Raw genomic sequence first — 22,867 nt, 5'->3', positions numbered from 1 at the left:
CCGATCGGAAAGCATGCACATGATACTGAATATTAAGAACAGAACTCATGCCTATTTTGGTTAGCATCGTAATCATGATGGATTCACTATTGAAGCAGACTCCTTGTGGCTTCTTAACAAATACTGAAAATTGGAGGAATCCTCTATAGCTTATTTCAAGTCCCTTTATTGCGTTACTGAAAATAGTCTTGTTAGTAGTGTAATAGTTTGAGAATGACCCTTTAAAATTGTTGAATACATGTATCTCATTTTTAATTCAAATTAATAACGCGTATCTCAATTTTTAAAACTGTTGGATACATATATCTCGCCTTTAATGATAAATGTATTTCACGATTGTGATTTGTTTCTAAAATTTGTGTTTCAGGTGCATTTTATAGTTAGATCCACATAATCATATGTATATACCTACTATGTATCTGAGATACATGTTTTTAAATATAATGTATGAAATTGATACTTGATACATCAAACTAATACTGGATATGTGAAATTAAAGCTCGATCATATAAATCGATACGTGAAATTAAAACTAGATCATATAAATAGATACATGAAACTAATACTTGACACATATAACAAATACACAAAGATAATACTAGATACTTCTATGATACATATGAACATACTTATATAATGCTCAGGTATAGTATTTAGTTTGTTTGATACATCATATATTGAAAATACGTACATCAAATTAATAAATTTATTGTCTTGAGAGTAATAAATGAAATTAATCAAATTACATGACCAAGATATACATCTTTTGTTTAAGACTAATAATGCAATGAATTTATTATTTCAAAGGATAATTTTGAAATAATAATTTGAAATTAATTAAATAGAGACACTCCTTGATTTTCATCTTATAATAAGGTATTTGATTATTTTAATTTTTCAGAATTAATTATTCATGTTACTCATCTAATTGAGAAAATCGGTTACAACTTATTGATTCAAACAAATAAAATATGTATCTCAGTTTAAAATTCGGTAGATACATGTATCTCCGGATCCAATCTCATGTATCCTAACTTCCTAAGTATGAAAATATGGTAGAGGGAGTAATATTTGAAACTATCGGGAATATTAGTAATTAGGATCTAAACTAGTGGGATTTATGTATTAAGATAGTAAATGAAAATGGTTCAATAAAAAAAATACGATTTCTTACATATTTTCCCATTGACCTCTAGCAAATAATTTATTAAGTCACTAACCTATTAAATTAATATAACTAAATGAAAAATGAATTTATTTGTATGAATTTTATTTTAAGTATCAAACTTAACTAGAGAAAGAAAATATCATAAAAATTATGCGGGGTGAGTTCATGTGGGATGGGTTGAAAAGGAAAAAATGTTGTTATGCGGGGCGGATTAAATAATTTATGGGTTAAGCTTAATCCGTCCACTCTTCCCCGCACCATTCCATTGTTATCCCTAGCAGGAATTAGTAATGTAGGGTTTATTTTTTATATCAAGTATTCGGTTCATTGCTTCCTACCTAATCTTGTGTTTCTGTTAAACCTCTAAAAAAATCTTTCCAATTATATACCATTGAATTATTATTTGACTTTCTATTTTATGTAATTGAATCAAGGTAGATAATTGTCGTACAATATATTTTTTGCGGCCTTCTAATTAGCTAAGAGAACAATTTTATGATAAGAGAATCTCTTGTTAGAAACCACTTATCTGTCAACAAATAATACATTCAATTAAGATAACAAACTACTTGTGGTAATATTTTTATCTTTCAATTACTAAAAGCTATGCATTCCATATTACAAATATTGTATTAATTTGTATTGAATTTTTTTAGCAACAAACAACTGTCTAAATAATAAAATTTGTAAGCTAATATATATATATATATATATATATATATATATATATATATATATATATATATATATATATATATATATATATATATATATATATATAAGTTATAACTTGGAAAAGGACATAAAACTAAGAAGAAGATACTTTATTGCATCACATAATTATGTGTGAAATGTTGTTGAATATGATGTTGCGATAACAATATACTCAGTACAATCTTATAAGTGAAGTCTGAAAAAGGTACAATTGAATTTCATAGAAATAAAAACAGAAATTTGATCATCTTAATCAATTAGATTTGTGTCTTATTTGTTAAATAAGTCTTGGCTGATGTGATGACAGTTTGCAATGGCTCAAACATAGTGAATGCATGACTTGCAAGTTTCACTCTTCAACTTCATAATTTACTGTAAATTTTGTGATGCATGAATTTTCATCTTTTTCATTCACTTCAAATCTAATTCCATAAAAAATATATCCAAGATCAACATATCCACCTTCAATCACTTGAGATAGCTTGTATCTTTTTTCATTGTCTACTATGTTGAATCTCTCCTTGAAATAAGGTATTCCTGGTGTACCTATTTTAACCCCCCAAAAAACATAATTAATAATCATTTAATTATATTTTTTGATGGTGTTACTAATATTTTATAATTTTTAGTATTTATTCTTTTCTTGAGTTTGAGGGTCTTGTAGAAACATGCATGCTATCTACCTTGCAAGATAGGGGTAAGATATGTGTATACTCTATCCTACAGAGACTTTACTTGTGAGATTCTTCAGACTATGTTGATTTTATCATTGTACATTTAATGAAGTGGATGATTCCCCAGCCCTTTGCAACCAAATGTTGATCACCAAATGAATGAAATATTTTGTCTACATCTCACACCCTAACTGCGTTAATTACTAAGGTCTTATACAATTTTATATTGGATATCTTTTATGGGTCATATTACCTGCAGCACTAGAATGATCAAGTAATCATGAAAGGGCGTAGAAGTGCTTACTACTATAACATACTACACTTGGCTCATATAAAACTAGCATTTCTACTTTCTACAAAGCATATCGATCTCACTTTGCTTGAAGTTTCTAGCTCCAATATAATAAACATGAGAGATTTGATTATGTAGCTTATTACCAATATGATTTAAGCTATATGACCTTTATTATACATAAGAGTAAAAAAATTAACGCATGGGATCTTTAAATTGAAAACACAAGATATTCATTGGACCATATCTTTTCTATTCATATTGCAAGTGGACATAAGATATCATTTCTTCGATGAACATCAACTCTAAGATAGATTGATTATGCTGACCTTCAGGAAAAATGATTTTGAGGACAGTTGCAGTACTACCATCACCTTCGATCACATCAACTTTGTTAAGAAGAGTAGGCATCTCTTGCACAATGAACCTAGACAAATGCAATGTTCCATAGAGCTCCCATGCTACATTTGATGGCACATTCACTTCTATCTCATCTGAAATTGTCCCTTCATATTGATAGAGCACGGATGTGATAGAAGTAGAACTTTTATTAAGTGACTATTCGTGAAATAATATTGTTGTGTTTTAGTTTTTCTAGTGAAATTTATAGTAGTACAACATGTAAAATTTACAAAAATGTGCATATGGCTACCAAAAGTGCACCAATATTGCAAACATAAGGGACTATTATTGCTGTATGTGAAAAATCAAGGATCACTTCGAGCCTTAACCCAAAGATGAAGGACTATTTTGATCCTTTCCTCTAAAAGCTTAGCCTAGTCATCATTGTTTTGTGAAATTAGCTACCAAAAGCATGTACCCACCACTTTTATCTTCACATATAGCGATCAAACCCCAAGAACTTTCCCTCATATTTGATTTTCCTTTAATATTTTACTACTTGTGACAAAACCTCTTTATGATGTTTGACACTCTGGTGTCACAAATTAAATTTTTTTTTAAATATCCGAAAATGTTTTAAACTATCACTATTTAGAACAAAATTCTAAGTAGCTACTACTTTCACTACCACTCCCTTGGGACATGACCCTAACCCTTGGTTGGGTTACTAAACTAGTTTTGATTCATAGAGACTTAGACTATAGGCTAGTGTTGTTGATCACGAGCTATAAAACATTCAACGAATCAAAACGGCGCCACTGTCGGGGAGTGGTGTCACGTGAAAATGTAGTTACTCATAGTTTATAGTTCTTTATAGTGTAGGTTTAGTAACCTTAATTTTAGTTTTTCTTTGCTTATTTTCTTTCTACAATAGGGAAGCAACAATGGATGACCAATATGGATATCAGACAAATCTCCCTCTACTGAAGTTATTAAACTTCAGGGATAATCCGCTGACGTTTAAACAAGAAGGGGAAGACCCATCCTATGGAATGCCAGATGAGATATGCTTCTATAGAGTGGCCTAGAGCTATAGAATAGAGGAGTATATGAACACCTTTTTGAAGGCAGAATGATAAGTCAACCCTACAAAGTTGTTGCAACCCCACTTGACAGCACAATTTAAACAACTGAAAATGATCAAAAGAAATGCGAGGGGGGTAAGCTCGTGAAACAGGTAGACCTGTTGTCCAAACAGGTAGAGGGGTTGGAAGAACAAGCAAGAGAAAAGTACCAAAATTTTACCATTCAAGAATACACCCAAGGAAATGGGCAAGGGGCTGGATTGAGTAACGATCCCCTTTCAGTCATTCAAAAGAAACTTGAAGAGCAAGATAAGAAGTGGAATGAAATGAAAGACAACATCAAAATTCTTGATGAGAAAACCATCGCAAACTCCATGACAATGCAACTACAAGATACACAAATAAACCACTTAATGATAGGTCAATACCCACCGTTAGCTGACTACACTATGGGTGACTTCGAGGATGAGAGTAAACATTGATTTGCGTCATGCCACGACATTAACTAAGGCGTTGTTTTGGAGAAAACCTAAAACCCTTTGTTATCTTTTATTTTAGTATCGAAAAAATAATAATGATGAAGGTATTTATAGGTTGAAGTGCGGAAGGTTCCTTTAAAGAATTGTAGGGGATACTTGATATGTTCAGTTGGAAAATTGCTAAGCCATTCGGTGCACTAAATTCTAGCAACCAATTGATCTGAAGTATTCCCCAAGTTGGAACCTATAAAAATTGACGAGCCAGATAATTTATTGGAAACTCCAAAAGTGTTGGAGATAGCAATGGAGACAACTGTCAGGATTCTTGCATGAACTGAAGATTCTGATTCATTCGGCGGACATGTACGTCCATTAGTGAAGTGCCAGTTAGACTGGCAATCTTTCCTATAGTCACCGATTGAATGTACCGGAATCTTAAGTAAGCTTTCAAAAAAGCATTCCCAAATTGACATCTCTGCACGTGTAGCCATAAACACGCCTTCATCAATTAAGTATTGTACCTATCAATTTGCGCTATGAGTAAGAATCACATCAGCACTGAGCTAGTCAACTCTGGAGAGACTACTGCGAAAAAAATTGTCCACCCCCTCGAAAAATACTGAACTTATATGACAAATGAATGCAACATAAGGGAAATGACAGTGTAGAGCTCAAGTCACTTGACAGGACTGCACAAACAAGACATTCTCTATATTCCTTTCAGTTTTATGTCATTTGAGTTGGTAAATTACAATAGTTAACATTTGAGGAAAAATGCTCTTATTTGTAGTGGGTTACCTTGATTTGCTTTTTTTGACTAGTTTGTTTATTCTGAATGCTTTTTAAATTGTGTTTTAAGATTTTTTTCGAGTTGTCTGCTTTAAAATTTGTGTTTTTAAATTCTGCTTTTTGTGGATTGTTTGAGCTATGACTCTCTTTCGGGGTCCTAATTTCTAAATAATTTTGACCCTTCTAAAAAATTTTCACTTGTGAAAATTTGGTCACCTCTTGTGTTGAAAGTGGTTGTTCTTGTACAACTTTAACTCTTAGTTTTGATCAATACTGATAACTTGAAAAGTTCTCTCAATAAAACAAACATGAATGTGCGGCTTCAACGAGAACGAATGAAGTTACATAGACAGTATGTGAACTATTTGAATGTGGTTGTTATTAGCCAATTATCGAATTGATTATTTGGTAGTGACCATTGCACACTAGTGAAAGTGTGTAGTCTTGTTTGACTTAAGTTTCGATGCCTTGTGTGATGAGCTTACTTTTGAACTTCCATGAATAAACCTAGATTTGCCCTGTTAGTCTGGTTGATTTAGAAAGGTGTTCTCTTGATATGATCTTAGGCAACGTTCAAAGAGTGTAAGCTAACATTGACGTATACCTCTTTTGTGGCCTACCAATGAGCGTGTGAAACACTCTTGAACACCCTTTGAGACTTACCTCTTCTTTGGAAAACCTTGATGAAACCCAAACGTTACGTTATCCATTACCTATAATCCTCTTGAGATGTGCATAATTGAATAACCAACTTAGATCAAATCCGAAGTTGGGGATGTGGTAAGAAGTAAAAGGAGAAGTTAATAAGTGCAAGAAAAGTCTCGCATACCAATGGTATTACAGAGAAATGGAAACCCTCCATATATATAAAAAAGAAGAGATAAGAAAAAGAAAAAGAAAAGAATGGAAAAGATGTTGTGGAATAAAATCACAAAAAAAAATCAGATTTCCAAGCAGTCTATAGAGAAGAAAAAATGATGACTTAAAGGCACTTGACTAAGAATTGATGAAGGAAGAAATAAGATGTTTTGAGAAAGTCACATCTCATTGAGGAAAAATCCACCGAGCCTAAATGACCATGCCTTTGAACTTAGCCCTATCACAAGACTTATAAAGGACTTTTTGATCTTGAGGGAACCGAACCGAAAGGAAAGTCAATTGGAAATAAGGGCAAATCTATGGGTGAAATATGCATTGTGTTACTCTTGTGAGTGTGAGCGTTGTATCAGATTCTTGATCTTGAGTTGATAAATCTACGTGGGTGGAAATGGAAACATTCTTTGTGTGAGGGAATGAAGATACTTTCATTGAGCTTGAACTTGCTTTAGTAGCGAGTATTGTGAGCTCAAAGATATTTGGTAATAGTGAATCTCAACTTGAATCATTGAGTATACAATTGAGATATTCATGAGTAATTTGCGTATTATTGTGTATATTCATAATTGAGTCTTGTGTATCACTATTTAAGACATCCTCCTTGAACGGCTGAACTTGAGTTTTACTTGAGGAGAAACAAAACTTTAAGTTGGGGGTGTTGACGAGTTCTCAAATTGGACTCATCTTGGGCCTTATTTAATGCAAATAGTGTCCTCGGTTGTTTATTTTATCTCAATATCTGATAAAAATGGCTAATTTTAATGTATTTGAGGATTTGGTAGGAGCATGGACACGTAGGAACAAAACGAAAGCAAAACGGAGAAAAAGAGTTGAAGATGCTAAGGTGCGCGATGCCAAGCACACTTGGCGATCCAGCCGTATAGCGAAGTTCTGCCTTCTTTTACACCAAGTAAGACCTGAATAAAGTGGATGGCGCTTCGCCGATCAGTTGCGCAAAACATAAGATTTCCACCCATCGATCCAGAACACATAGACAAAAAGTACAACGTGCAAGCGATGATGAACTGAACGAAGGTCGATTTGCTAAATCACCACTAACTACGCCTAAATGATTCTCCAACACTATTCTAAAGTCTACAAATACTGAATTCTTTTATTATTTACATATAGAAAATTTTAGAGAGTGAAACAATTACACTTGATAATTTGTTCTTAAGTTTTCTCTCAAGTTTGGAGACGATTTTTGTGGAAGATTGAATAAAGAAGCTCTTCTTCCAATTTTGGAAGTGAGTCTTCTCCATTTACCTTCCTTAGATACTTTCAAGGTTTGATCTTTTATACCCACTTGATTTTCTTATCATTTTCAGTATATTTAATTATTAGTTGATATGTTGCTGAAACCCCCCTATTCTTGGGGTGTGATGTAGCAATTATGGGTTGATTAATTTGTTGGGTCTTACTTTCTTGTAGTTTAAATTAAATTTTAATGGTGATTTTGACCTAATGGTTGTTGTTGAATATAATGGATTTGTAGTTTCAAATGCAAAACCACTTGTGTGTTTTCGGCTTGCTCGAGAGAGAGGTCGTGAAACTAAGACCACTAGACTGATGTCCTAAGGAGTGGGTTGACATGAGGTTCAGCCTAAGAGGGGTAGAAACTAGTCCCATATCCAAGCATTCCCATCGAAAGAGCGAGTGTGGATAAGGCGTAGACTGGATAGTTTAGACGAGAGGGTGTCCGAGAGGAACACATTTGATATAGGGTAAGTTGCCGGAGAGGGAACTTACTTTCACCTAAAACTTAGCCTAGTCACCATTGTTTTGTGAAATTAGATACTGAAAGCATGTAGCCACCAATTTTATCATCACATTCAACGATAACACTCCAAGAACTTCCCCCATATTTGATTTTTCCTTTAAACTTTAAAATTTAACTACTTGTGACAAAACCTCTTTCTGATATTTGACACTTGGTGTCACAAATTAAATTTATTTTGTTTTAATATTTGAAAATGTCTTAAGATATCAATATTTAGAACGGAATTCTAAGTAGCTACAACTTTCACTACCACTCCCTTCGGACACGACCCCAACCCTTGGTTGGGTTGCTATATTAGTTTCAATTCGTAGACACTTAGACTGTAGGCTAGTGTCGTTGATCACGAGCTATAAAACATGCAAAGAATTAATCTGTTACAACCAAATTCTTGAAAACTATAAATACTTGTTGAGAGTTTTAGCTTAGAATCAAATTTTATTGAGTTTTATAGAGTTCTATCAGCTTTTTAATTTTAGAACTTCTACCTTTGAGCTCTACGTTTTTAGAGGGCTTGCGAAGAACTCGAAGATTCAAAGGGTTTCATCTCCAAGGATTTGGACTTGGGTATCTTTCATTGTTCACTCCTTGCATATTACAAGACTTAAATCTTCATACTCATTTGAATGCAAGCACATTTCCATATAAATCTCTATCTCTTGTACATGTCTAGCAAAACCCCCAATTCTTAGGGTATGATTTTGTCAATATGTGTTAAATTAGTTTTTGGGTCTTTCTTGTTGATAGTTTATTTGTAGTTTAACTATGATTTCATTTAGTAGTTGTGGATGAATTTAATGAGGTTGTAGTTTCAAATATGATCTCATATATGTGTTTTCAGTTTGCTCGAGATAGAGGCCGTGAACTAAGACTACTAAATTGATGGGTGGTGAGAGTGGGTCGGCATGAGGTTAGACTCGAGACAGTGAACCCTAGTCTCATTCCCACACAATCAACTTGAGAGAGTGAGTGTGTAAGGGCGGAGGTTATTCTTCATGCGGCAAGTGGGTATCCGAGAGGAATCAATTTGAAATGGGGTAACTTGCTCGAGAGAGAGTTTATACCCCTTAAAGTCTAGCCTAGTCAAAATTACTCTATGAATTTAGTATCAAAAGCATGTACCCAATAATCTCGTTTATCCCGTAATCCTATCACATCCCAAGGATCCATCTTTCCTTAAGTAACACTCCTTTTTATTTTTGTTGGTTTTACTTACTTCTGACATATCCCCCATTTGATAATTGATGCTTGCATCTCCCTTTTATGCTTAATACATTTTTAGTCGACAATGTTTTTAGCTATGGCTGGTTACAACGTAATTTTACTTTTTTATTAATTCTCACAACCACTCCTTGTGGAAATTACCCCAACCCTTGATTGGTTCACTACACTACGTATGATCATAGACACTTCGATTCGAAGATGTGTCTTTGATGAGGTCACTGATCAAAATGGTACTGCTGCTGAGGAGTGGTGTCACTTTAAAGTATGTAGTTAAGTAGAATTTTTGTTCTTGTTGGTTGTAGTTTCACTAACTTTATTTAATTTTGTTTTTCCTTTGAATTGTTGTTGCATGCAGACACCCTGAGCATGACTAAGGAGAGCGGTGTCAAGTCAGCTGAGAAAAATCAAGAACTCGAGGGTGACTTCATGTTAACTGCACTGGAAACTCAGCTGAATGTCTTGACCACCAGAATCCGAAAGGTGGGAAACAACAACAAGAGTAAAGGGAGGTACATACCCCCTCATTAGAGGAGAAGGTCTAGAGAAGGAGGATAGTCGTGTTGAGGACACACAACTGATCTTTCTCCAAACAATCTCTTAACAGGATTAAGTGATGGAAGGGATGAAAGAGAGTGTTGGACTGTCGAATCAAATGATTGGCTCTCACTCTAGATCCATCTAGTTGATAGAAATGCTCATGAATCATGTAATGCCTCATCACAACCCGCTTAATTAGAGGGGGTTACCTAGTATCCCTAGGAACAATCCTACAACTGGAGAGTAAGTAAAGACTCACTTCATGCCACGACGTTAACTAAGGCGCTTCTTGGGAGGCAACCAGAGGTTCTAAATGCTTTATGTTGCTTTTATAAATAATGGTGTGTTAGTGGTGTAGGTTTAAATGCAAAGAGAGTTTGTAAAGTACATATTAGTAAGTGAAATGATCATGCACTCGACTAAGACTTCCATTTTGACTCTCACATTGATTGAAGGTCATGTAAAACTCGGCGAGGTAAGTGATCATTCTATTTACCATTGAATTGATCGGCAGGTATTATTATCACTGAATGAACGGGAATTGGACGGATATATATGGCCAAAAGATCCAAAAGTTTAAACTCTTCACTTTTCCTTACTTTTAAACTCTACAAACTCGCATCAAGTTAGTATTTACTATATTCTTGCTTTCAACAAGCATTTTGGTTGTTGATTAGTGCTCGATATAAGGATTTATTTTCCACCTAGCATTTCAATCATACTTTAGTGGACATATAAGGATGGTTTCCGAATCCGAAGTTTACTTTCAAAATTTTTTTTACTCATTTACAATGATTGTATCGTATTGTTGTGTGTTGGGCCTGTCTGATAATTTTAAAATGTTTAAATGCTTATTTTAAATTTTGTAAATATTGGCCATTTTATCTTGATTGTTGAAATCTCTGTTTGTTGCACATTAAAATAACTTAAATCTTATAGGGTTGTGCATATTTGTTGTTTAACATGGTTGAGTGTTATGGGTATGAGTTTACTTGTACTAATGCATAGTTTAATTTTATTTTTCCGAGATTGCGGGGTTGAGTATGAGAATATAGTGAAAATAGTCACATTGGGATGTTTAACGAGCTAAGTCGAACTCAACGAAGCACTCAAGTATTCGCCTCATATCTTTATTTTTGCCTTAATTTCATGTTAAACTTGAGGATAAAGTCTGTTACTTTCGGTGAGACACCTTTTGTTTCCGGAAGTATTCGGTGGCTCGTTGAAAGTACTCTTGTATCTCCCTTTGTATGAAGTCCTAACCCCTTGATACACTAGAGCTTTCGGTGGACTAATCCTGGATCGCCGAAAGAGATGCCCCATTGCCAACCTGTCATAATAGTTGAGTCAATCCTTTCAGCGAGCAAATTTTAATTTTCCAAAATGATTCCGCACCTCGCCAAATTGATGAACGAGTTTATCTAGAGTTAATCTTCTGTGATTAACTATTTTTATAGACTTTCCTCTAATGTTTCGCAGACATGGCCACACAACCACCCCAAGAGAAAGAAAAAGGGATTACAATCAATAAGACTGCATTTGCATCCAAGGGGAAGGTCACTAAACTTTTCACAACTAGTGAAAAGTTAAATACAAGGAGAAAACCCTGGAATTATTAGATGGAAGCTCGGACAACACTGGTTTTTTTACCAATGACCCCACCACTTATGAAAGTGAGAGCATGGGTTCTGATGAAGATGACACGTTGGAGGAACAGAGATGAGATACAATCTAAAAAGGTGAATGATTTGTATCGGGTCGTAAATTCGATCTACTACTCTAACCCCTTCAGTTCCAGAGCAGGCAATAGTATAGAGACCTCCAGAGCAAGGACCTCCACCTAAATCAATAAATAGATTAAAGTCTGAGGGGTTGAAACGATCATTAAGGATTTTACATCACAAATTTCAAATCTTCACCAGACCCCTTGGCTCTTATATACTAGGCTAGGTCAGAGAATTTTACAGTGCATACAGTGCATTAGTATCTCAAAGGAAAAAGCTAGTACCATCGTTCAAAGTTGTTGAGGCTATCAACACAGTCTTAGGCATGTCCACTAAGATTGAGGATCACTGACAGCACTTGATTAGAACGAAAAAGCTGGATGAGATGAAAAAGTTGTTAGCCCTACTAATCTCAGATGATGATGCTCCGTAGTGGTGAGAAGTAGGAGCTTCAACTGAAAAGAAAGATCTGAACATAGTTCCAAGAGACTGGTTTCGGTTCATCAGTAGCACAATTATGTCATCCCAAAATGAATCAATTCTTTGCCTTGCTAAGGCAGATTGTTTGGGATGCATTATGAAGAAAACTAAGATAAATTTGGGGACGATCATTGCTTTAGAGAACCATATACGTGCAAAAAAGAGTTGGACCTCTCTCCCGTTCCTGTTGTTGATAATTGTGTTGTGCAAAAGAGTTGGGGTACCTAGAGATGCTAAGAAGGATGTGGAAGCAACTCCCAAATTTTCCACTGATATCACACGAATCAAAATTGAGTATCTTAAGGATAAAGTAGAGAGGAAGAAAGAGGAAACCCCGGTGGCCATAAATCCAATACCTCCAGAGGCATCTTTGACTACTCCGACCACTATGCCTTTAGGTACATCTAGTGCCACTACTCCTCTTGCTAACAATCCAAGTTCATCTATTGTTGTTGTTGTCTCTCGTGATCAAATCATTCAAGCATCCCTAGTCCGTATGGGACAACTTGCTAGTCTGCCAATTGTCGGGTGGCTAGTCTTGAAACCTCCATTCCTGGCATGATCCAGAATGTCATCAATTATGATGTTACACCACTGATCACTACCATTGATGCCCTAGCAACTAGGATAACAATGTGTAAGTGCGATCAAGGGGCCACAAAAGAGTTGATAACTTTAAAATCAACCATTGACGAGCTAAGAAAAGATGTGGAATACTTGAAGTCCACCAATATGTCCATGATATTTGGAACACTAGAGATTCCAGACATGCTTGAGATACCTCAAGCAACCACTGGACAGGAGTATAATACAGAGTAGGCAGGCGATCCGGTGTCAGAGAAATAAATTGATGAAGAGATACTTGAGCAAACTATGGAAGCTACCAACGAGGATTGAACCGAGACAGAAGCAATCATGATTAATGTTGTTGTGGAGGCTTCCTTAGAAAAGGCACCAACTGCTTGATCCAGTGGAGCTGGTCCTTCTAAGGTCAAACTGGGCACTGATTCTCATGTACATACTGCCGCACCGAGCGCTCAAGCCCCGATAGATGGAAATATTGCATAGACTTAACTTTTCTTTACGTCCCTCTATATTTTGCTTGCTTGCACTTTTGGACACATTTATTCAGCTGCATTTGAGGAAAAATAGCTTCTTTTTTGTGGTGGGGGAAACCCACATTTTCTGCGACTGCTATTACTATTTGATGTTTTGTTGATATTTGGGTTTTTATGTTTAAAAGATGTTTTATATACTTTTCTAAATGTTTGAGCTTATGACTCTCTTTCTGTCATAATTGAAAAATGATTTTTACCCTTCTAAATACATTTAATTTTTTTGTGAATTTTTGCCACCTCTTGGATGCACGTGAATGTGGCTATTCCTTGGTAAATTTGAGTATTGGTTTCATCCAATATCGATGACTTGAATAGTGCTTGCAATAAAAAAACATGAATGTGCAAATACAATTAGACCAAATGAAGTTGGACAATATGTGAAGTCTTTGCATCTTGTTGTGATTAGCCATGTATAAAATCGGTCCTCTTGTGATGACCGTTACACATTAGAAAAAGTGTGGAGTCTTGTTTGACTTTAGTTTTGATGCCTTGTGTAATAATCTTACCATGAACCATGCATAACAAAACCTAGAATTTGCCCTGTTGGATCAGTTAACTAAGTGACTCTCTTGATATGATCTTAGGCATATTGATAGAGTGTGAGCCAATTTGACACATACCTCTTTTGTGACCTACATTGTGAGTTTGTTAACCTCTTCTGAACACCTTGAGACTTAACTATGTTTGGATGAAACTTGACAAAAACATGACCTCTCTTAATCCTATACCCATAATCCTCTTGATTTGTGGTTTACTGAATATTCAACTTAGGCCAAAAGGGTGTGGTAAAGAGGAGAAAGCAAGTCAATGAGTGCAAAAATAATCTCCCTAAACCCATGATATTGAGAAGAATGGAACCCCTCCATATTTTTTAAAAAAAGAAATTAGAAAAGAATCAAGAAAAAGAGAGTCATGGAATAAAGTATATAAATACAAAAAGAAATAGGGTTCCCCAAACAATACACGGAAAGTGAATAAAGAAATGACTTTTGAGCAATAGAGAAAAGAATGAAAGAAGGAGAAAGGAAGTATTATGAGCACCACACTTCATATGGATAAAAGTCACTAAGCCTAAATGATCATACTTTTGCACTCAACCCCATTACAACCCTTAAAAACTTTTCTGATCTTGATAAAGCTGAGACAAATGTTGATAGAGAAATACGGGTAAACCTATGGGTGAAAGCATGCATTGTGTTATTCTTTGTGAAAGTGAGCGTTGTATCTGATTCCCAAACCTTAAATGATTATACATCATGTGTGTGAGAATGTAATCATCATTTCTGTGAGGGCATTTCGAATACTTTTCTTGAGATTGAACTTGCATTTGAAGCAAGTGTTGCGAGTTTGAGAATCTTTGGTAATGGTGTGTCACAAATTGAATCTTTGGGTACACAATGGATCATTGTTTACATCCCTACTCTATTCAAATAGGGCGAAACGTCGCGGTGACTCAAAAATAATCAATTGATTCAATTGTAAAAAGAATTTAATGAATAAATGAATTTTAAAAAGGAGTCGCCACCTAATTTTAGGAAAAAAACTAGGAAGTCATTAAGTGATCTACGAAACTGATTTGATTCTAGGTAAGGGGTTTAAATTATTCCGAAGGGAGAGGGTTAGGCACCCTTCGGAATCCACAAATGTGGGTCCTGTTTGCATTCATTTTTTCAAATTGAGGAGGAGAATAAAATAATGTACAAGTATAATAAACATTCAATATGGATCAAATAATAAAATAAGAAAATATAAGAAACGACCTAAAGTTTGACTAACATCAATGTATACAAAATATTTGAATAAAAAGTATAATTCGAACTACATTCGAATAATTTCAAGGAATAGCACCTCTGCATACTTTTAAAGACACTTAGTAAAAGTGTTAGTACTAAATTAATATAAATAAAAATGAATATCTCAAATAATAGCTTAAAAATAAAAATCCGTCTTTCTAACATGGTAGACCTTGAAAATCGACGGTAGTTTTTTCATCGGTCAAATTTAACAACTATTTAATATATACTTAAACTAAATTTTCGTCTTTTAAAATGGAAAGGCCTCCAAAATCGACGGAGAGATTTTCTCATTGACCAATTTAACATATAAAAATATAAAATTAAACAAAAATATCCGTCTATTAAAGTGGGAAGACCTCCAAAACTAATGAAGATATTTTTTCATTGACCATTTTAACATATAAAATAATAATAGTGACAACGACAACAACATAAAAAAATGACAAAAAAAACCAACAATTAAAAACAAGGTGTTAAGAGAAAATTTCCATGGCCAGAACAATAAACAAGTGAAAAAATAAATAAATAATCAAACTAATGTCATGTCATCACAAAACCCAATTAAAATTGCTGGAAAATTTCAACATTTACAAAGAGTAACAATAAGACTAATAAAATTCAACATGAGTAAGAAAAATATCTAACATCAAATAATTACTACCAAAAAATAATTAACAATAATTCACTATTACTATAAAACAAACTAGAAATTAAATATTCAAATAATAATCAAAGAAAATAAGAGCAGACCATAAAATATGAATAAAATAATCTAAAACATCTTGCCAATTTTTTTTTTAAAAAGCAGGTAAACATAAAAAAGAATAATATAAAAATCAACTAAGCAAACTCTATAATAGAAAATACGCATCAACAATTATATGAACATCTGAAAATATACACCGAGATCTGAGGAAAGGCTCAAAATAGTCCCTCATCTTTGGTGGAGACTCAAAGTGATCCTTGAATTTTCACACGGGGCACTAATAGTCCCTCAGATTTGCAATATTGGTGTACTTTTGGTCCTCTCCTTAAATTTTGCCTTGTTTTTAATATTAATTTTATCCAAAATTTTATTTAAGGAATGTCCAATCGTCTTTTAATATATTAAGAAATAATAACTTTATCTAAGATAAATGATAAGAAAAATACTTTTTTCTGTTCACGAGAAATATTACTGCAGCTAAACTAAGAACATTTCAACATATGAATTTGCAGGAAAAGAAAAAATTTATACTATTGCACTTGAAATTATCGTGATGAACCTCTTGACTTTACCTGCAATACGATTTCTACTAAACAAAACAAAGTGTTTTTCTTCTCACATTCTTTGATATGGAGTTGTTGTTTCTACTAAATATATAAAATGACTATTGAACATCCCATATATAGGTTATGGATAAAATCAATGCAAAAAAAGGTAAAATTTTGGAGGAGGACAAAAAATGTACCAATATTGCAAACATGAGGCATTATTAGTGCTCTATGTGAAAACTCAAGGATCACTTTGAGCCTTAGCCCAAAGAAGAGGGACTATTTTGATCTTCTCTTCTAGAGATCTTATAGAAATACAAAACAAATTGAGAAAATTACCAAATATTTCTATTTTTGAGTGGATCTGGAAATGGGTTTTAAATCTTAGGAGCTTGTGGTTTCCTCTCCGGAATCGTTGTTCGCTGTCTGAGCTCATTAGAATAACAAGAAGTTACCTGCAAAATAAGAGAAACTCTTAAAGGAGAAATGGGATAGGGACTGATTTACAACTGGATTTGATGTTCCTGTTTGGAATTGTTGTTTCAGTGTCATTTCCAGTGAGTTTTTTCAACGAAAAAGGGTGAAAAACAAAGGGGTATTTGGTTTGGTTTGTGGTGTTCTGGGAAGATTGTGGTTTTGATCTGGTGGTTCGTGGTCTGAGAAAATGGAGGAACGCTGTATGCCGAAGATGACAACAAAAATTGGCGAGGACGGAGGCGCTTTGGATGGAAAAGAAAAGAAATGGGGGTTGTGTCGTCTAGTTTGGATGGTTATTGTTTCAGCTGGAGAAAGAGGAAAAGTGAAATGGGGTTTCACGCGGGTTTTTGGAATGTGAGAGAGGGAGGATTGGTGGAGCTGTCTTGTCGTTATTACTGTCGATTTCAGGTAGGTTTAGTTGTGGATTTAAACCTGCCATTAGGTCTTCGTGTGGCTGGAGATCTGGTGGTTTGCTGGTTGTTTTCCAATGGTTGCAACTGGAAAAAGGAGTGGGGAAATGGGACGATGGTGGTGATTTGGGTGGAGGCTCCAAAGGAAAAAATATTATCTTATTCAATCTGAAAATTATACATCAACCCTATTTTTTTATTTCACCACAACCTATTTCTTTTAACCTAATAGAGCCCTAAAAGTAGTATTTTTATACAATAGGACTAAATCATGGGTCAAGATTGAGGCCCAGAAATTATTGGTCGATAAAATATGTGTATGAAATTTTATTCGTATTTAATAAATTTTTAAACTGTGCAAAATATCAAATGAATATAGCAGTCCAGTGAATGAGAAAAGGAAAAAGAAGACTGAGATCTAGACTCCTCATTGAACATGAGAAAACAAATTCAATGCTAGGAAAATGTCATGATCCGAGTCTATACCTTGGACGTGGCTGACACTCGAGAACCATTGTTGGTCTCAAGTGAATCCTCATCCTTGTTGAATACAAGCGGAAGACTAACTCAAGCATACAAAAACTTAAAAACTAAATAAAATGAATAAAATTCATGAAACTTAAATACATAGATTTACCTCAAAAGAGAACTCTATATAATATAATATATTTAACTCACCCCAAAATAGACAACTTAAGACTTTAAAACATTTAACAAAGTAAATGGACAAACTTCTGAAACTCTACAGTCTATCTATGAAGCATCTAAATGACGAAGATGAAAGTCGGGGAACGATCCACAACCTCCTAACAACGGACGTAACTGAAAGTAAAAAATGAACCATCAGGAAGAATGGTGGCTCAACATAGCTAATTTGAACTCCATGCGGTATCAACGAAGCTCTTTTTGTTAATCCTGAATACTTGTATCTACATCATTAAAGGATGCAGGCCAAATGGCTTAGTACGTAGAACGTACAAGCATGTATGAGGAATTCTAATGTATAAACATAAGCTTGAACTTGATAAAAAGAAAACATACTTACCTATTTTCAAATTACTCAACTCAAGGAATACTCAAGGATACTCAAAACTACTCAAACTTACTCAACTCAGAAGTACTCAAGGATAAGATACTCAAATCCGTAATAAAGTTGCCAACTCAGCAAAACTCAACAATAAGGTAATCGACACAATGAAACATAGTTAATCTCATTATACTCAACTAGAATATTAAATACTCAACTCAAAGATATGATACTCGATTCTACATACTCAACTCAATATAAAGTGGCAATACACATGCAATATATGCAACGCTTTTAAAACAATAGAAAGACACTTAGTGTATTGAAGAATACAAGAAAACTAAACTTATATATATCAAAATAAAATATAACTCGGTGGGAGTCTCTAACCGACAACCACCACTATGAGCCTAAGTGATGATACATCGTCTTTCCCACGCTGCCAGAACTGTCTTATACTTTGTTGTCATGTAGAACGCCTTAACTAAGTGGATCCACTAGTCTATGATTAAAATCAATAAGAATTCATCTAAAAATTATGATCCTTTCTACCATAATGGCTACATGGTTTATGGCGACGGTGATTTATTTGAACTCTCTCCCATATCGGTACTCAATACTACTCCCAAAATGTACTAGATCATATGTTTAAAAACATAATTGTTTCTTTGGTTTGAGATAATTACTCAAAAATCTATCTCTCAAAAATCATTGTTACTTTCTCAAAACTCAGTTTAAGAACTCAAGAACTTCAATGGTAATACCGATTTCAAGAATGCTCAACTCAGAGGGTTATGCAGAATTATGAGCATGAACTACTCAATTTAAGGACTCAAAGATTCATCTCAACTCAAAACTATTCGACTTAAAGGGTTCATGTAGAATTATGAGTATGAACAATTCAACTTAAGGACTTTATGGGTAATATGTAACAGTCCATTGATTTAAAATATAATCTCAAAGAGGATTAGAAACCCAAAACTCAAGACTTTGAACTTGAAGATACTACTCCTCTCAATGATACTCAGTTTATGGAGTTCATGTGGAATTTATGAGTATGAAAGACTCAACTCGAAATTCTATATAACTATATGGAACTCATGTATACGACTCTTTTCATTCTCTTACTTACTTCCTTAAAACTTAGTTCAAATTAATGTTGGATCTCAAAAAATTCACAATTGAACTCAAAGGCTTTCTTGATTATACTCTTAACTCTCTCTTGATTGTGAATTGTGAATTAAAGAATTTTTGTTCATGATATGGATAATATCATGATGAAAAGGTAGAATCATTAATACATTCTTTTCATTCTCATACTCACTTGATCGAGTCTTGAAACAAGTTACTATAAGTTGTAGTAGGCTTCTCAAAAGGACTTTCTTAGAATGTTCGAAAGAATTCTCAAAACGTAACTCTCAACTCTACCTAGAATTTGAATTATTAATTCAAAGTTGGATAATCTTATGAATTATTGCTAGGTGTTTAGAATTAACTTAGAATGTTTAGAATCAAAGTGGAGTAAAGTACCCTTTGAAAGAACTCAATAGGATGAAACGATGAAGAATAGGTGGGGGGCAGGCGACCCTAGAACTCTGAGTGGGGTACCAGCCCCTAAACTTCAAAGAGGTGGTTGGGGCACTCTGGATGGTGTTAGGTTCTGGGCCCCAACACAAATAACTTTGACGACTCTCTTTGCTTGTTTTCTCACCCTAAGTCGCCTAGAATCGAATAGTTTCTTCTCCAATCTTTTGGATTTGATTACTTAACATAAATTCACTCCAACCTACTCAAAACAGGACTTAAATAATTAAATTTATCAAGAAATCATCAAAATCCCAAACACAACAAGATTTAAAATGAACTTGAAGAACACCTATCAAGAACTCTAATCTTTCCACTTCAAGAATGAAATTGTCCTAAAAATAACATGATGGCATGTGGGTGAAAAAATTCAACACTATGGAAGCTTACATACCTCTTAGGGATTAAAACCGTGGGAAAAATTCACAACAAAATGCAAGACTCTTGACGAACGCTTTGATCCTCTCCTCTTTTCTCCTTTTTCTCTCATTTTCTCTTCTTGAACTCTCAACTAAAACCCTAGGCATATATTAGGATTATAAAAGTGTACCTAATAGGATTTGACCCCTAAAATATTACTAAAAATGAATTAAATCTGATTGGGTAAGAAAAATACCAAAATACGTCTTACTAATTTCGGGTAAATTTCCTTAATTGGAAAACCTGACATCAAAAGAGCATCTCACTTATCCAAACTTGAAACTTACAAAACTCGAAGGTGTTGCAAAGATAATTCACAGACCCTTCATTGGGTACCTTCTAGCCCACCTAGATCATCTTGTAGTGAAAGTTATAGTCATTTGGATTTTACCCAAAACTCAAAGGAACTTAGGAATGACTTGAATGAACTCTCTTTAGTTCTTCTTGGAACTAAATGTGCTATATCTAGGGAAGTTAACACTCAAGAAAATTTAATTTCCTCGTTAAAATTCTACTCACAACGAAAGATGGTTCGAGTCTCAGTTTGAAAAAAAATTGGGGTGTTACAACAAAGGTCGTGCCAGGTAAAAGAACCAGAACGCCATCCAGGTATGTCCTTCCCCACTGGAACCTCGACTACCAGTCTAGGTTGTGACTGGAAAACTAATCAAGGAAAAATAACAAGACAATACATCAACATTAATTATGATAATACAGACCCCTTCTTTTACCCTCTTCCCACATTAACTCCCCACCTAACAACATATTCAATGCCACTAACCCCTCTTCCATTTCCCCAAGGAATGGAACTGCAGGAAATCAATGTAACTTGAAATTTATTTTGTTGCTAGCATTCAATTAACTTAATCACGACATGGGTCCAAACAATTAAGGCCTTTGAAGCCTCTCTGGAGAGCGCAAAGCGCTTCGTTCCCGCTTCAATGAAAATCATCATCACAATAGTAACAATTTGTCAACGAGTGAATGCAACACTCTGCTACCCTAGCCATCGATAAATAGAGCGAGCAAAGAGACTTTTCAAAGAGCATACTTCAAGAAACCCATAGTCATGGTTCCTAACCCCTCTACCACTGAACCACTGATTTTCACATCGGCCCTGAAGCCCTAGACCACAAGCCTTCCTTCTAGCTAGAGCTGGCACTCCAAGACAAGCAGTTGACTATCAAGGTCATGATAGCAGGACAAGCCATTACACTGATTCTGCAGGACCTGGCGTACGTAGTGCAAATAATCAAGAAGTGAGTAGACCAAGCTATAATCGATCTAGGGAACCAAATCGGGATGTAATAGCTGAGGGAGACACAATGATGGGGAACATCAAATGATGTCAATGGAGGAACTCAATGCCATAATAGGGCAGACTTTCTAGTCACTACCCTTCTTTCCTTCCCACTCATACCTAACCAGATCTTAGAGTCCCATATTTATTCCAAGGATACCACAAGACATCTTGAATACTGTCTACTTGCAGGATTACTACCGGTTGCGACCCAAAAGAAAAGTACAGGGGATCCTTCTCTTCTAGAACTACTCAAAAGAAACACTAAGGAGTTTAAAGATATACATATAATTGGAGAACAAAACATCGAAAATTGCATATTGGAGAAATCTTTCTTTAAGGAGTTTGAGAAACCCTAAAACAAAATGGTAATTATACTATGCCCGCAGAGAGTGAAAGAATAAACACTAAGCATGAGGAAGGATATAACAACATCACCTCCAGCAGTGAATCTAATCCCAATGGCAATGACATCTCAGGAGGACATGAAAAGGAAGGGGAAGGGCCTACAGGATCAAGAAACACCACTATTTTCGATAATGAACTTCATTATTAAGGATGTAAAGGGGGCCAATATCGCAACCTTCAGGTGCCAATGTGACAGAATGGTCAAGGCGCACAAACTATTAATGTTGGTTCTCCTAGAAACTAAGACGACTGACCATAAAAGACTTAGAGAGGAGATAAGGTTTGACGCTCAAATTTAGTCACCTGCTAGTGACTACGCATCCAGAATAGTGGTGATGTGGAAAGAGGAAGCTCTGAAGATGGAAAATCTCACAGTAACGCAAGGAATCAATGTCACTGTTAAGGTACTTCCTAACACCTTCTCTTGGAACTTCTCTACAATTTATGCTAAGGCCCTCCTTTGGGAGGGGATATGTACCCTCTCTACCAGCATCAATAGAGAATAACTCATTGGTGGAGACTTCAAAAAAGTCCTTAAAGCTAGTGAGAAATTAAGTGGTAATTGAATTAATCATGCTACAACTAATCTCTTCTTGGACTGCCTCAATAAGTGTAAAATGGTAGATTTAGGTTTTAAGGATGCAAATACATTTGGACCAATAAAAGATATAGGTAAAGTAACTTAATCCTAGAAAGAATAAAATAGGTATGTCGCCAACTACCATTGGACAAAGTGATACCCCAACTCCCTAGTCACCCATTTTCATAGGACCAAGTCGGATCATTATCTATGATGCTAGAGTTGGATAGTAGCCACACGAATAAGGTTTAAAACCTTTCAGAATAAAGCCCATGTGGTATGCACATCCCTCTTTCAAAACTTTTGTCCAACAATGTTTCACTGAACGACAG

At 34.8% G+C, this 22,867-nt stretch overlaps 1 protein-coding gene across 1 annotated transcript; it reads right to left on the bottom strand.

Annotated features, from left to right (window-relative positions):
* Positions 1-1,977: 1,977 nt before the first annotated feature.
* Positions 1,978-17,435, bottom strand: LOC112941075 (norbelladine synthase-like). Its single transcript, XM_026029888.2, has 3 exons — positions 16,669-17,435; positions 3,178-3,354; positions 1,978-2,428 (listed from the first exon to the last, which is right to left on the bottom strand). Exons 1-3 carry the CDS (start codon positions 16,763-16,765, stop codon positions 2,232-2,234), a joined length of 471 nt encoding a protein of 156 aa, XP_025885673.2. The 5' UTR covers positions 16,766-17,435; the 3' UTR covers positions 1,978-2,231.
* Positions 17,436-22,867: the final 5,432 nt, after the last annotated feature.

Source organism: Solanum lycopersicum, chromosome 3 (genome assembly GCF_036512215.1).
Source record: "Solanum lycopersicum chromosome 3, SLM_r2.1".
Lineage (NCBI taxonomy): Eukaryota > Viridiplantae > Streptophyta > Magnoliopsida > Solanales > Solanaceae > Solanum > Solanum lycopersicum.
This window is presented reverse-complemented; position numbering and strand designations above follow the sequence as displayed.